The sequence below is a fragment of the Mixophyes fleayi genome, chromosome 2 (genome assembly GCF_038048845.1).
Source record: "Mixophyes fleayi isolate aMixFle1 chromosome 2, aMixFle1.hap1, whole genome shotgun sequence".
In the NCBI taxonomy this organism is placed as follows: Eukaryota; Metazoa; Chordata; class Amphibia; order Anura; family Limnodynastidae; genus Mixophyes; species Mixophyes fleayi.
Window position 1 is genome coordinate 310780582 of NC_134403.1, and position 14204 is coordinate 310794785.

The 14204-nt window shown below is 37.9% G+C and overlaps 1 protein-coding gene across 7 annotated transcripts in view; it reads right to left on the reverse strand.

Annotated features, from left to right (window-relative positions):
* Positions 1-13743, reverse strand: part of MAP7D2 (MAP7 domain containing 2) — a 104810-nt gene extending 91067 nt beyond the window's left edge. For 3 of the 7 annotated variants that reach the window (XM_075196546.1, XM_075196548.1, XM_075196547.1), the window contains exon 1: positions 13455-13742. In XM_075196546.1, the coding sequence (XP_075052647.1) occupies positions 13455-13515 (61 nt within the window). In that variant the 5' untranslated portion in view covers positions 13516-13742. Of the gene's footprint in view, positions 1-13454 lie in introns of all 7 variants that reach the window. The other 4 variants (XM_075196551.1, XM_075196549.1, XM_075196550.1 and 1 more) reach the window with 2 other exon arrangements.
* Between the last annotated feature and the right edge of the window lie 461 nt (positions 13744-14204).

Genomic DNA, 14204 nt, shown 5'->3' on the forward strand with positions numbered 1-14204 from the left:
TGCTGAGCATATGCATAACCTTTATCTAATGAATAAAATAAAAAAATGTTTACAATAAAGATTTTTGTTTGTTTGTTTAAACAGTTATATATACCAGTCACAGAATGACAAATTGTTATCAATGTAGTACTAAATATTACAACACAAGATTAAAAGATTAGGTAAATAGTTTTATTTTCTTCGGCCATCAGAAAGTGGCAAACTCCTTTACAAACACTGTTCTGTCCATCTAGAAGCTTGTACTAGATTAATTTCTAATTGCCATGAAGTTAATTTATGAATACCTAGCCTATAAATTGCTATAATGTTTCTGATTTAATCCATTCATGGACCGGTCACTATAAACTGCAGAATGATGTATACATATAAAGCATTTATAGCATACACAGTATTCAGCCTTTACATGTATTCACAATGATTGTGTACACCGCACATATGATTAAAAAGATGAGTCTAGTCACCCATACACAAACAAACTGCATTAATATTTAAAGATTCACTGGCTGCTTGGGGTTAAGATGCATGATACATCAGATTTATAAGCATAACTCACCACCCAAGTAGTTTACAAACTAATTTAAGCATACTAATCACATGGTAATTAGGTGACTTGCCCATTCTCATTTACCGTGATTAAGTCAATATATAGTCTACATTCATGCAATTAAATAATTCAGCAGGTGAACCTACTATAACACAGAAGCCGTTACATTTTAAAGGAAAACTACATTGAAAATATATTATTTTTACTGCTAAGAGATAAGGTTTTCCAAGAATCTGCACCTCTTCTTTTAATTTGGGCAGCATGGTGGCTTAGCACTTCTGCCTCACAGCACTGGGGTCATGAGTTTGATTCCCGACCATGGCCTTATCTGTGTGGAGTTTGTATGTTCTCCACGTGTTGTGTGGGTTTTCTCTGAGTGCTCCGGTTTCCTCCCACACTCCAAAAACATACTGGTAGGTTAAATGTGTGTTTGTGTGTTAGGGGAATTTATACTGTAAGCCCCAATGGAGCAGGTACTGATGTGAGTTCTCTGTTCAGCGCTGCGGAATTAGTGGCCCTATATAAATACATGAAAATGATGAGCAATCACACTGCATATTTCACCATCACTGAATAAAGCACCCTACAGCAACCATAAAGTGGAGAACCGCCATGTGTGCACACACTAGTTCACTTTAATAAAGCGCAGTACTAAGTATAAAGTTACCAAAAGCACTAGTTTCCCTATTGATATAGGATGTTTAATGTGCATTAACCAGCTTACTCTTAACTTTGGGTTTGATCGTAGATTTGCAATTTTCAACCTATTTCCATGCATTATGGGAGTATGAACAACAGATAAATATAGAGGAAGTGGCCAAAGACACTGTTCTCACCAACATCTTTACTTGCAACAGCATTTCTCAGAGAGCATCATCAATCTTTCCTTGCATTCATTCATGTTGTTTATGAGCAACATGTCTAAAAACCACATCCTCACTGGAACACTCTATAACATGAAGGATTATAAATAATCCACATGATTCGTCACACTGTTTGCTATAAGGTGAGAGTCTAGCTAACTAGATAAAGGGGAGAACTGTCATTAAACAACTCCTTCATTTCAGTTATTTTATTATATTTTAACAACATATAATTGCAAAACTTAAGTGTAAGAAAGATCTTCAAGGCACCAATGCAATGAAAAGGGAAACTATGAATAATACACCTAGCGCCTTGGAGATCTTTCTTACACTTACATTAGAATTTAAGGTTTGTCCTGTACCTCCTTCGATTGGCTGCTATCACCACACAACATATTTAGGGCAGCGCAGATAAAGACCAACCCCCCTGCCCCGCACACACACAGTTTTTTCCTTCTACGGGGGGGGGGGAAATTCAACACGGGGTACACAATTACCGTTACTACAGTAATTGCTGCAATTATGGCAATTGGTAACGCCATGCTGGCAGTGGATGTGTAGGTGGTACCATCATGTCTGGCGGGTAGACTTGAAGGAACCCAGGGCACAATAAAGAACAGACCCAAATGTTAGCAGTTGTACAACAACAGACAAAACCCCACACACGCTACGTTAAGACACTGACATCTGTATTCCATAGAATTGCACTGTGTAATAATAATATATTAATTAAAATAATAATAAAAAATTATATATATATATATATAGGCATAAGGAGATTACTGCTGACAGAAGAGGGTATGTAGCAGTCCGTCCTGTGTGTTTGACCAATGCCTATGAATTATACAGAGAAATATATAATACATGAGTGTTACTATTCAGTTATGTAATATAACAAAAAGTAGTAATTATAAACATATTTCTTCACTTCTTCTGCCAATAGAACATTTATAAACATCCATAATGCGAGACACATACCACCTATAAAACATTTATAAAACCTCTGTTCTGTTATACACTACAGTAGATTGAAATTATTGCTATATAAATGAAACAAACAAAGTCCAGTTTAAATTTTGTAAGGTATCTTGTGGTTGATCTATATATTGAGGTCGTAAGCCCCCTCTTGTGGTGTGAGGATAAGTGGTTACCAAATCACTCAGACACGGTATTAGAGGAAAAATGGAAGGATGATTTATTCTGCAGAACAGGATTAAATACAGCACGGCCCCCTTAACGGTAGCAGCTCCAACAAGTGAGGAAATCAGTCCCAATAAATCCAGTGAGATATGTACAGCATGGTCCCCCTAACAAGTGAGGAACTTAGTCCAATTAAATCCAGTGGGATATGTTCCATAGTGAATCTCTGGCAGACCATCACCACTTGGCCAAAATCAGTCACACACATGTCCAGCTCCCCGGTTAGCCTCTTTTATCACCTCCTATTCCCATTTTGGGAACTGCCTGCCCAGGGGCATTGCAAAAGGTGTCGATTGGTGGGTTTCTCACACTATCCAGCCCCCTCCCCGGGTGTCCTCCCTCAGGTGACCTCTAATGAGTCCGGCTCCTGGCTGACTGTAAAGCTCACTAGTGAACAATGGGGAGCAAACAGAAGGAACAATGGTACCTTATTCACTCAACTCCTGAGGTTTCCCTGTGGAGGTGAAATTTAAGCCCTGAAGTGCTTTCCCCTGGAGATGTTACATTTCTATACAATAACCTTTAAAAAGAGACAGTGTTTCGATTACAATCCAAATCTAAGCCACACCTCATAACAATGGACATTTGAGACAAATGTAACACAAGCAAAATTACTTCTAATGTTCTGTTATTTTCACACAATATAGCAATATTCTTTCTATTTCTAATACATACAATATTGCAGGTAATAGCAAGGGCAAAATGTACCTAATAACATGAAATAATAATACACATGATGCTCTGGTGTATATACTTGATTGGGCCAAGGATTATAAAGTACATTAAACTGTGAGAAACGGGTGATGAATAAAAAGTTCTCAGTCCAGTATCACCCCGTTTCCTCACATGTGGGTAGACATAGAAGAAAATTATTTGAACACTTGCATAACATCAATCATTTCCATGGATCATCTTCTAGACAGATATCCCCTGTGATTATTACACTTAGTAGATTTAACCTTAAAATTCAGCCCCATCAATATCAATATGAAGTAGAACTTCAGTTGCCAATTCAAAATCCCTCATTGGATCATCATCATGATGTTGATGTGTAACTTTTTGAAAGAAAAAAAGAAAAATCTAGTGCAATATGTTTAAATTAATACAGTTTTGTTTTTACACTAGACAAAAATAACTCACAAAAGTGGATAGAAAAACATTGATAAAAAAAAATAAGGGGTACAGATACTCCTACCAAACAGATGAAGAAAGCATTCACATAGAATGTATATCTTTACAATATCCCAGGATGTTCTTGGACAAAGATTCACATCAAGATGTTAGACCATACTTGCCAACTCTCCCAGAATGTCCGGAAAACTCTCGGATTCCGGGTGGCTCTCCCGGACTCCTGGGAGAGTATGGCAGCCTCCCGCATCTGCCCACTTCCTAGTGAAGTGGGCAGAATTAAATCCAAAATGCTGCAATTCCCTGAGATTGCAGCATTTGGCCCGCCACCTCTGTAAAATTACGTGTTATCATTACATCACGGGGGCGGGATAAATGTCACGATTTACTAAGCTCCCCCCTCCCCACCTCCTTCCACTGGCAGCTCCCATACACCGACTGCCATAAGTTGGCAAGTATGTGTTTGGACTATGGGTAGGCTGTTCTGTCACACCAAGACATCAGCCCCCAACGCGTTTTGGCCAGCAAAGGGATCTTTTAATTTCAATCACTGGTGGACACTTTATGAATGATTTAAATTGGTCATTTTTGTTTGATACAGTATGACACTATTATTGCCTTTTCTTTTTTTTGATCAATTACATCGTTGAGAATCTGACAACTTTTTTACACATGAAATGTAAGTACGTTTTATTTCATATATCACTTTATGGTTTGTGAGAAATAGATAGCACTTAATTATTTCTTTACACTTTATATTTTAAGTTATTTTTGGGCTGCAAGTGAAAGTGAAAGCAAATGAAACTAAAACATTCACTTTGAATTATTTTTCTTTGCACAAATATACTTTGCACTTTTATTTGATTGCTGCAATTTACAGTTTGTTAAGACAGGTCTCCTGATCCCATCTCTAATAAGTCCCACATTAAATCATACATATCAACTTTCAAAACTTCTCACCCGGGAGATCCCGGGGGAGAAGTCATGTAACAGGGGGTAGGAGGGGACATGGTGACGTCATTGCATTACCATCGCCCCGCCCCCACTATAAAATGCAAATATTCACGGCATTGAATAGCGGGGGTGGGGCTTAATGATGTGATTAAGCCCCGCCTCCGTAATTCAGTGCAAAGAATTTCGGCAAATACGACAGGCTTGCCTACTCTTCCAGGAGTCTGGGAGGACTCCCCGAAATTCGGGAGCCTCCCAAGAATTCCAGGAGAGTAGGCAAGTATGATTTAAATCCTCCTTTCCCCTGTAGAGGAATATGGTGTTGCCAAGGTACAAATTTGTACTTTCTAACTGGATTTACTAATAACTGAGTCACAGTTGATACAAAACTGTAGTTCTCTTCATAGAAATACTTTGAGAACACGGATCTAAAATGATGCAATATGATTAAAATATATTTTAGAAATCGAATTATCCAATATTGGTCATATAAATCTGTAAGAGATTGAAAACAATTGCATCACCATGCATGTGGACAGACTGAATTTTAAAATAAATTTTCTGTGCTTGCTTACTATGTTTATAGCATTTAGTCTGTTCCATGTGTGTACAAATCATTCAATGAAAAGATTGTCTATGAAAAATATCCTTCAATTAAAAGATATAACATTTTGCATGTATGGGAACATTAAACAGATCTCTATATGCCAAATATGTTAAGTAAAAATATATAAACTGGCCAAAGAAAATATTGAGAACTAGGGAGGAAGGAAAAAGCAAAGTAAACAATATAAACCCTGGGAAGTACAGCATGATATTAAATCACACAGACCTTTACTTTATATTAAATCATACAGACCTTTTCAGACTTTCCCTATGAAACTACACAATGTACAGAGCAGTCGTACCAAAGAGCAATATAACTGCAAACATATCACAACAACCACTCTTGTTTTCACGAATATGAGATATGGAACTAAAACATACCCTAAAGCAGGGCTTGGCAACCTCTTTCTATTAGTACACAGACAAAAATCTTTTCAAGCCCAGGTGTGCTATTTGTACGTGTGTGTGACACACACACATTATATATATATATATATATATATATATATATATATATATATATATATATATATATATAGTGTTCTGGTATGTCATACTGCCACTTCTTCTACTTGTGAAACTATTACGTTCCATTCACTGACATTTTCCATACTGCCGCTACTAAATTTCCACTTTGATGTGTGTGTATAATATTAATAGTAATGGGACCAACAAATAAGTGTTCATGTTATGCCACACAATAGTGCCCCCAGTTCATGTTACCCGTCATAGTTGTGCCCCAAATTCGTACAATCCCTCAATTACGCTCCCAAAAATTCATATAATCCCTCAATTACGCTCCCAAAAATTCATATAATCCCTCAGTTACGCCCCCAAATTCATATAATCCCTCAATTATGCCCCCAAATTCATATAATCCCTCAATTATGCCCCCAAATTCATATAATCCCTCAATTATGCCCCCAAATTCATATAATCCCTCAGTTATGCCCCCAAATTCATATAATCCCTCAGTTATGCCCCTATCTGATGTTATGCCTCATACTTACCTGGAGTCAGCATCTTTCGTTCCACAATGGAACCTGAGAGCTGCATCACTAAAGCTGCCAAAGATGCGCATGTGCAGCAGCTCTGTTTCAGCCATCATTGGCTTATTTAGCCAGACAGCTACAGAGCTCTGGCCGTGCCAGACAGAAGTGGTCACTGTGCCATGTCTGTTCTAAACTCCTCTTCTAATCTCACCTGCAGAAATAGTAAGGGACCTACAATGAATCAACTTTTTTTTCTGTTTACCATTTATAATCTGCCTCAAACCTTTCTCTTTCACAGTTTCTTGTGTAACTAGCATTCTATACAAATGAGTAGATATTTCCATATATAAATGTAATTTAAATGGAAGATGTGTATTACATTACATGTTTGCTCTACTCACATACCTCCCCCAACCATCCCGAGATTCAAAGGACTCCGTCCCGCTATACCGATTGGAACAGCTTTGTCCCGATCGGTGAGAAAGTTGGTCCCTCATGTAAACCATAACAACATATCTGTCTCTCCCAACACACTCACTTTGGTACTTTAGAAAAGCCTACATGGAAATTATAGGGCCCATGGTCTCTCCCACCTCTCCATTAGATGTTGAGAATGGTGTGACTCAATAACTAATTGAAATGTTTTAGGGCTGTTACATTGGAATTTAAGATTGCCATTGACAGTGCTGTTCTAGTGCAGAGAGGAGCAAACAACGAAGGCTAAGGAGATAATCTTCGATCTTGACATGAGCAATATAAAACCTACAATTGTTACATCAATTCACTACATGGAAACACTTACAATGCCTCAAGTTCTTAAAACATACACAAAGATAAATTATTTTGTATTAAATGAGTAGTATATTGTATGGTTTTCTACACATAGCAAAACCAAAACAAAAAAAAAATAGATATATTAAAGCAGCAATTCCACATAAGTTGCTACTTAAAAATAAACAACCTAAGTACATCTCAAGTATGCATGTGATCATTTTTCTTAGCTGTCCTCCTACAAATAATTATTTCCTTCTCAGTATCTATCTGGAGGGCAGACAAATAGGTCTGCCAGTAACCAACACAGACACACATCTCTCAGTATATCATTTGAAGGCAGTGGGGGTAGAAGGAAGAGGAAGGGTTTACAGTACACACAGAGCTCAGAGGGGAGTTCCAAGACCTCTCTGCTCACTACATCATGTGGTATGTGACTGTGGATGCCATGGAAATCACATGACACTGTGAAAACTGTTTATAATTATAAGTCATTAATAACAGCCAGAAGAAACAAAACATGGACAATTGGCAGTTACCAAGCTTCTTCTTTTAGCCTGCCACAGTGATTTATTGTAAAAATAAACTTCATTTTTCATGAGATTGCTGCTTTAAGATGCACAAGAAGTAGGAAACTGTTAGGGGTAAATCAAGCTGAGAGTTCTCCAGCGGGTTTGAAAAACTCAGATTCTAGCTATCATTTATTTAGTACATTCTACAAAATGATAGCTAGAATCTGATTGGTTGCTATAGGCAACATCTCCACTTTTAAAACCCACCGGAAAACTCTCAGCTTCATACATTTACCCTTTAGTATCTTACTTAAAATGTCACAATGCTAAAAGAATACATCTGAACCAAGATATCAAGAGGCTATCCCAAAAGTAAATATAATACAAATAAATACAAATGATAGCAATATGTATCAATGAACTTGAAATAAAACAAAAATCAAAATAAGCCCAAAATAGGCAAACTATCTTTAATTGCTGAAGTTTACAAACAAATTATTCAGTACACTTTACAAATGAAGCAGTGCATACCTTGAATAATGTTTGTCCATGCATTTGAATCATTACATGTAATTTACAGCAATAGTATGTTTTGACATGGGCCGCTGGACATGAGACACGAAGGAAGAAAAGAATTTATGTGAAAATATTTGAAACATTTTGTTTTATATAACCAGTAAGAAAAAATGACCAATGTGTCAGGGATCACGATTTATAAATGATACTTTTTACATCAGGGATACATCTTCAAATGTTGTAAATTGTAGTCTAAGATTTGCATAATGATGCAACATAGCTCCCAATATAAACGCATGGATGCATTTGAAAAGGAAGATTGTCTAGTTATAGATTCCCATACTTGCCATCTCATGGGTTGATTCTGCACAAGAATTCTATTTGTTGCATGTATATACTGAGCTCACATCCAAAACACCTTTGGAAATTGCCTTTTAATTCAAGATTTTAAAAAGCTATAGTACTACTGTTTTAAAATAAAGATGCAATATGAATTGTAGTTAGCATGATGTTCTCCGAGATTCATTATTTGTCAGGAGAAGCACCCATTCTGTAGAACGAAGCTCACTCACTTGAGCATCAATGCCTTGAGGAATCCTAATTTAGAGGATTTGATCTTGGACAGGATGGGGTACATATACTTGTTTAAAAAAATAACTGTTTAAAATTTTGTAGCACAACAGTAACTAATGTGAGTTAATTCTGTCAGCGCTGAGGACATAGGGAAAGCCTCAGATTATAAATAGCGGCTATATTTCTTTCAATACGTCGCAGGAGATCTTGCTGTCAAGAGTTAGTATTTGACGTTTTAAAAGGTTTTATTTATTTTTTTCAAGCAATGTTCCTGTGGATTATTTGGTTTGTTTATTTTGGGGGGGGGGGGGGGGGTTAGACGTTGTAGGACTGGTATTTTTTTTTTTTTAAATGGGCATGGCTTTATATTTAGGTGTAAGCTGCTAGATAGAGAGATATAATTTCACGGAGATGGGCAAGTATGGATTACAGTTGAAGAACCTGGATGTAGGTGAGTATTACAGAGTGTTTTTTATTTCAAATAAAATTATTTTTAAGGCGAGGTGTGTGGTTTATTTACACTTTGTCTTGGTGCTATACAGGTCCCAATGGGCCTTGGCAGCCATAGGGAATGCTGGTGCTTGTAGCACTATAATCACCAGAATACCCAAACTGTGCTTGCTGGGACCTGTGGTGCAACAAGCCAAAATGGTGTATTTATTGTAACATATATTATCACTCCTTCCCCACTCCAATGCCCAGTGGAAGAGCATGGAGCTGGGTACCCCTAAGGAAAGGAGGGGGGGGAATCCGCTTTATTTATTTTTGTTGCTGACCCTATCCCTAGGGAATCCAGCCCCGTGCTGACCCACCTGGGGTTGGTTCTCATTATGGCAGGGGGACTCCACACTGCGTGTTCCCCTGCTTTAGTGCCACCAGCCCGACTGGCAATGCATAGTGCTGGTCCTAGTAAAATCGGGGGAACCCCAAGCCTTTGTCCCCATGAGTTTACTAGTACCAGCAATAGTACTGTCGACTGTCACAGTGTAGCCATTTTAACCATGTCAACACACTAAATCTGTCGACAGTCTGGCAGTCGCCATTTTCAGGATGACAGTTTGACAGTCGACGGGTTTAGCATCGACACTCTGGTGAGATTACATCCCAACAGAACAGAGGTGAAAGTCTTCTTCCCTTCTCAAGTATGCAGAATATACTATCATATAGATGTTCCTTTCTAGTGAAGATGTGCGGTAAAAGAAGGGCTTTGACCTATAATTTATGACCCCCACAACATAAAAATAAAATCTAAAAGCATAAATTAAATATATAAAATACAAGGAACAGAGTATTAAATTCAAAAGTGAACCATAGGTCCTGAAGCTGATTTCCCGATTTCTTCCAAGGTCGAAAAAGAAATAGATGAGTTAAAGTTAATGCGGTCAATTTTTGTATATATTTATGCTCAACCAATGGCAAAACTGATTCTATCACTTTGTTACTATTAAGCAAAATGAAGACCATGTAAAAGCTTACATGCGTTATTCACCTGAACTATAATTCCTCTTACAGTCTTCTTTTCTATGTAGTACCAATCATCATATTATTGGTCTACTAACCTCTCTAGAACGCTGCAGAACATGGTCATGTGCCCACTAACAGCTACTTTAATTCTAGAGTCTCATATACTTTTCACTCACAAACTGAACACAAGCAATTGACTCCATTCCTACAAATATATGTATAGGAACCTTGTCACTAGTTGTGCTGTCTTCCACCAACGATTGTACACAAGCCAATAAAACATGGTAAGTAGTTATTTATCATACTCAAGACATGCAAAATCATTGATATCATAAATGCAGACACTGACATGTAACCATAACATGGGTATATCAAGAATGGGCCACCAGGCAAACCCCATCCAGCCAATGGTCACCCTGTGATTGGAAATAGGCCAACAGAGGCTGATACGACTTGGCAGTGTAGCGGATAAGGTACAGTCAGTTGGCAGCAGGCTTCATCAGTGGTGCTGAAAGAGGCATATTAAAAGCACTTTTTGTAATACTTCTTCACAGGTTGGATATAGCAGTCACAACCACACTTAGGACCACTCCATATAGCAAAACTATTGCTCTTGCATTGGACAAAAGAGCACACACACATAAGACTGGAAGATTGGATAAACATTATTGAAGAGGATTGTGGTGCACAGATGGCATAGTAATGATTAATATCCCTAACCCAGGCTCGAATCGTCCTCCTGGCATACCCCCTCAGGGACAGCTGTTTCACTCTTTACTTCATATTTGTACATTGATCCCAGTGTGTGCTGTTGTTATGGTGCCGATGGTGTGGTTTTGTGGCAGATATTGGGTCTATTGACATAAATATAGCAATGTTTGAATGCACAGAAACCTCATACTAAATTTGCTGATTAGATGCATTCATAGCATTACTATACCCACATGTGATTTGTCTTACTGAAAAAGCCCATACGCCATGCAATAAGACAGGAATGGTTACAGAACAGTGAATCCAGCCTAATGTACAAGCCCTTCCAGTCACTATGTAATCTGTAGCATGAGATTAAACACACCATGCACAGCAGATATCCGTCACTTCAGGATTTGCATCATCAATGTAATATCTTGCATAGGAAATGGTTCAGTATCCCTGTGCTGCCTTTTCAACAGCTTGTTGAGTCCATTGCCATAATGAATTCAGAGTGTTCTCAGGGCAAATGGTCTATCAATTTGCTATTAGAAAGATGTAAATAATAAAGTGGCCCACTCAATGTACATACTAAATTGGACTTTTTTAACAATGGCATGACATACAGAAGACACAGAACAGGGTTTTCCGAAATTTTTCATGCAAAGATCCAATCTCTTCTCATTTGAGGATATCATTACAATGTGCACTCTTGGATTTATTTGAAAACTAGAAGTGGGAGTTATCTGCAACAAAGCATATTTATGTTCAACCTATAAATTTAAATACTATACAAAGTACGGCAAAATGATATACTAAACACTTGTCTAACAAGCTTAAAATTACCAAGAAAATGAAACCCCCCTTCTACCCATCTAAAAATATAATATTGGGTTTGACATGTTTATATTAGCCTCGCATGCAGTCATGACATGCCTTTTGATATACACTACAATGAATAACAAAATGCTGGTTGCTTACAGTCATCAATGCATTCTGAGTGTTTATTTCTTACTACAATGCACTTTAGAGCTGGGATTCCATACAATAGATGTCACCGACTGCCAGAAGATATTATACTCTTAAGCTGTTACAACATTCAGAAGGCATTTTATATAAATTACAAGAATTTAAAAATACACTTCACTTAGTAACTATGAACCTCAACTGTACCCACGCTTTTCTGACCTGCACTAGATCACATTTCACTTCAGTGGTGCACTATAAAGCACAGAGAATAAGCCCTACTCTATATATTTAATTCAAGAGATTACATCTTGCCAAGACAACAATAGAAATGCTACTGACAAGTTTATTAAAATGCTTTAATCTTTTCACAAAGGAGAATAATACAAAATGTAAATCCTATGTGTGTCATTAGACAGCGTGATTGATAGATTATTATACAACATGTAAAAAAATATACACAGCAGCTACATGGACAGGTCTATCCAGTACAACAAATATGACTGCTATGTCAAGTTTAAGGAGAGATGGCAGGTCTTGGAGCAGACTGCGATTAACATAGTTGTTAGCTGTCCATAATTTCCAGGGATAAATTATTAAAGATTTGCCCCAGTAAACATCCCTATTTTCCAAATTGGAAAAGTGCACTTTTAAATTCCTGTGTATATTATATGCAATTCTTACTACTGATTATTATTCGCTGGACTTTATAAGATAATATAAAGTAATTTACATGCAAAAAGTACAATAAAATGAAATTAAGTAAACATGATATTGAGGGGACTGTCATTGGAACTAATTGTATGCTATCGCACCATACCCACACGAGTTTGTACTTGCGTTTGGGAGCATTGCAATCCACATTTTCTACACTATTTAATTTTTGCGTTAAGACACAGGTTAAATGCATTGAGGACCACCCTGAACACAAGGACAAGTACTTGTCAAACACCCTATGTGAAATGTGTCCATGTTTAATATACATTGTTACTAGCATTTGAACTTATGTTTATGTGACCTGATCTAAAGTATCAATGGAAACTATTTAAAAATGTTGGCATATATGGTTTTAATACACTGTATTAGTGATTATCTTTCAACAAGCCATGTGTAGCAACCACCAACACAGAGGTAAAAATCCAGATCTTCCTTTAAGTTAAACCTATCTCAAAAATTGGCTGTTTACTATAACTTGTTTGAGCTAGACTGTAAATTATCTGTATATGGTCTGTTTGCATTAGTCTATATTGTACAGCAATGGACAAATAAGTGATACCAATCAGTCAATAGATCCATTGTATCCTGGGATCCACATAGTACCCAAAATTACATCCAGAAATCCTCAATACATTTTGTTAAAGCAAGATAGATACTAATAATATAGACTTATTCAATGCCCTCAGTTGCTAAATACGTGAGACAGGTGACTGATTAATTTCCACCTCATCTGTACTTTGGCCACATTGTACACATTGCTATTGAAATAAACTGTCAACCAGCACACGAAGCGAAATACTACAGACACGATCACCCCAATAAGCACAGCGGTGTATATCAGCCGAGACTTGTAAACGGATTGTCCTGGAGAACCTGTCACTGCGTCAGCCAAATACGCAGCTCTGACGCTACCTGAGCACCCAGGCTGTCAATCATGCGTTCAGCCCTCGGACCATCTTACCTGCAGCCACTATGCCCCCTCTAGGGCTTTGCGGAGACGTCGTCTCTGCCCCTTCCGCCATTGTCAGGTCACCGATGATAATTCGTAATAACCCTTTGTATCCCCCGATTTAGGAAATCACGTCTTCGTCTCCTGGCTGGTTATTAGCTGCAGACCCCTCACTATTCCACCTGCCGCATGTGGGGGAAGAAGGAGACGGATCCGCAGTGATGTCAGTGAGGACACACAACATATGTGTCAATACTGCAATAAGAAGCGCTCACAACGGCGCAGCTGGGAGGGAATGTCAGCTGGAAGGAGGCGCAGTGCAGGGGGCTGGGCAAAGCCACAGGCGGATTGCTGGCTGGCAACTCATTAAGCCGGTTTACCTTTGAGTAAGTGCATGCTTTGGACATAGGGGAGGGCGCTGAGGCATTTAGGCCAGGTTTCATTTTTACACAACCTGTATTGGTAATTTGTCTGTGTCTAATACAAACGGATTGGATTTAATACGTTTGGGTGGAATGCTATTAAATCTCTATGGAAAAATACAATAAGCATTATCCCTCATTATCTATGCACACAGTGTCCGTCTTATAGACAGTGTGCTGTCCGTTTTATAGTTAAAGTGAAATTCAGTTGATGATGGGCCACATAGGAAGCACTAGGTGGTTGGAGACCTATTTACAGGTGTTAGGAACCTCCCTTCTATAGACCAAAAATAACAATTAGACTGTTACTGCGCAGATTTATCTTTTTAGTAAATTAAGG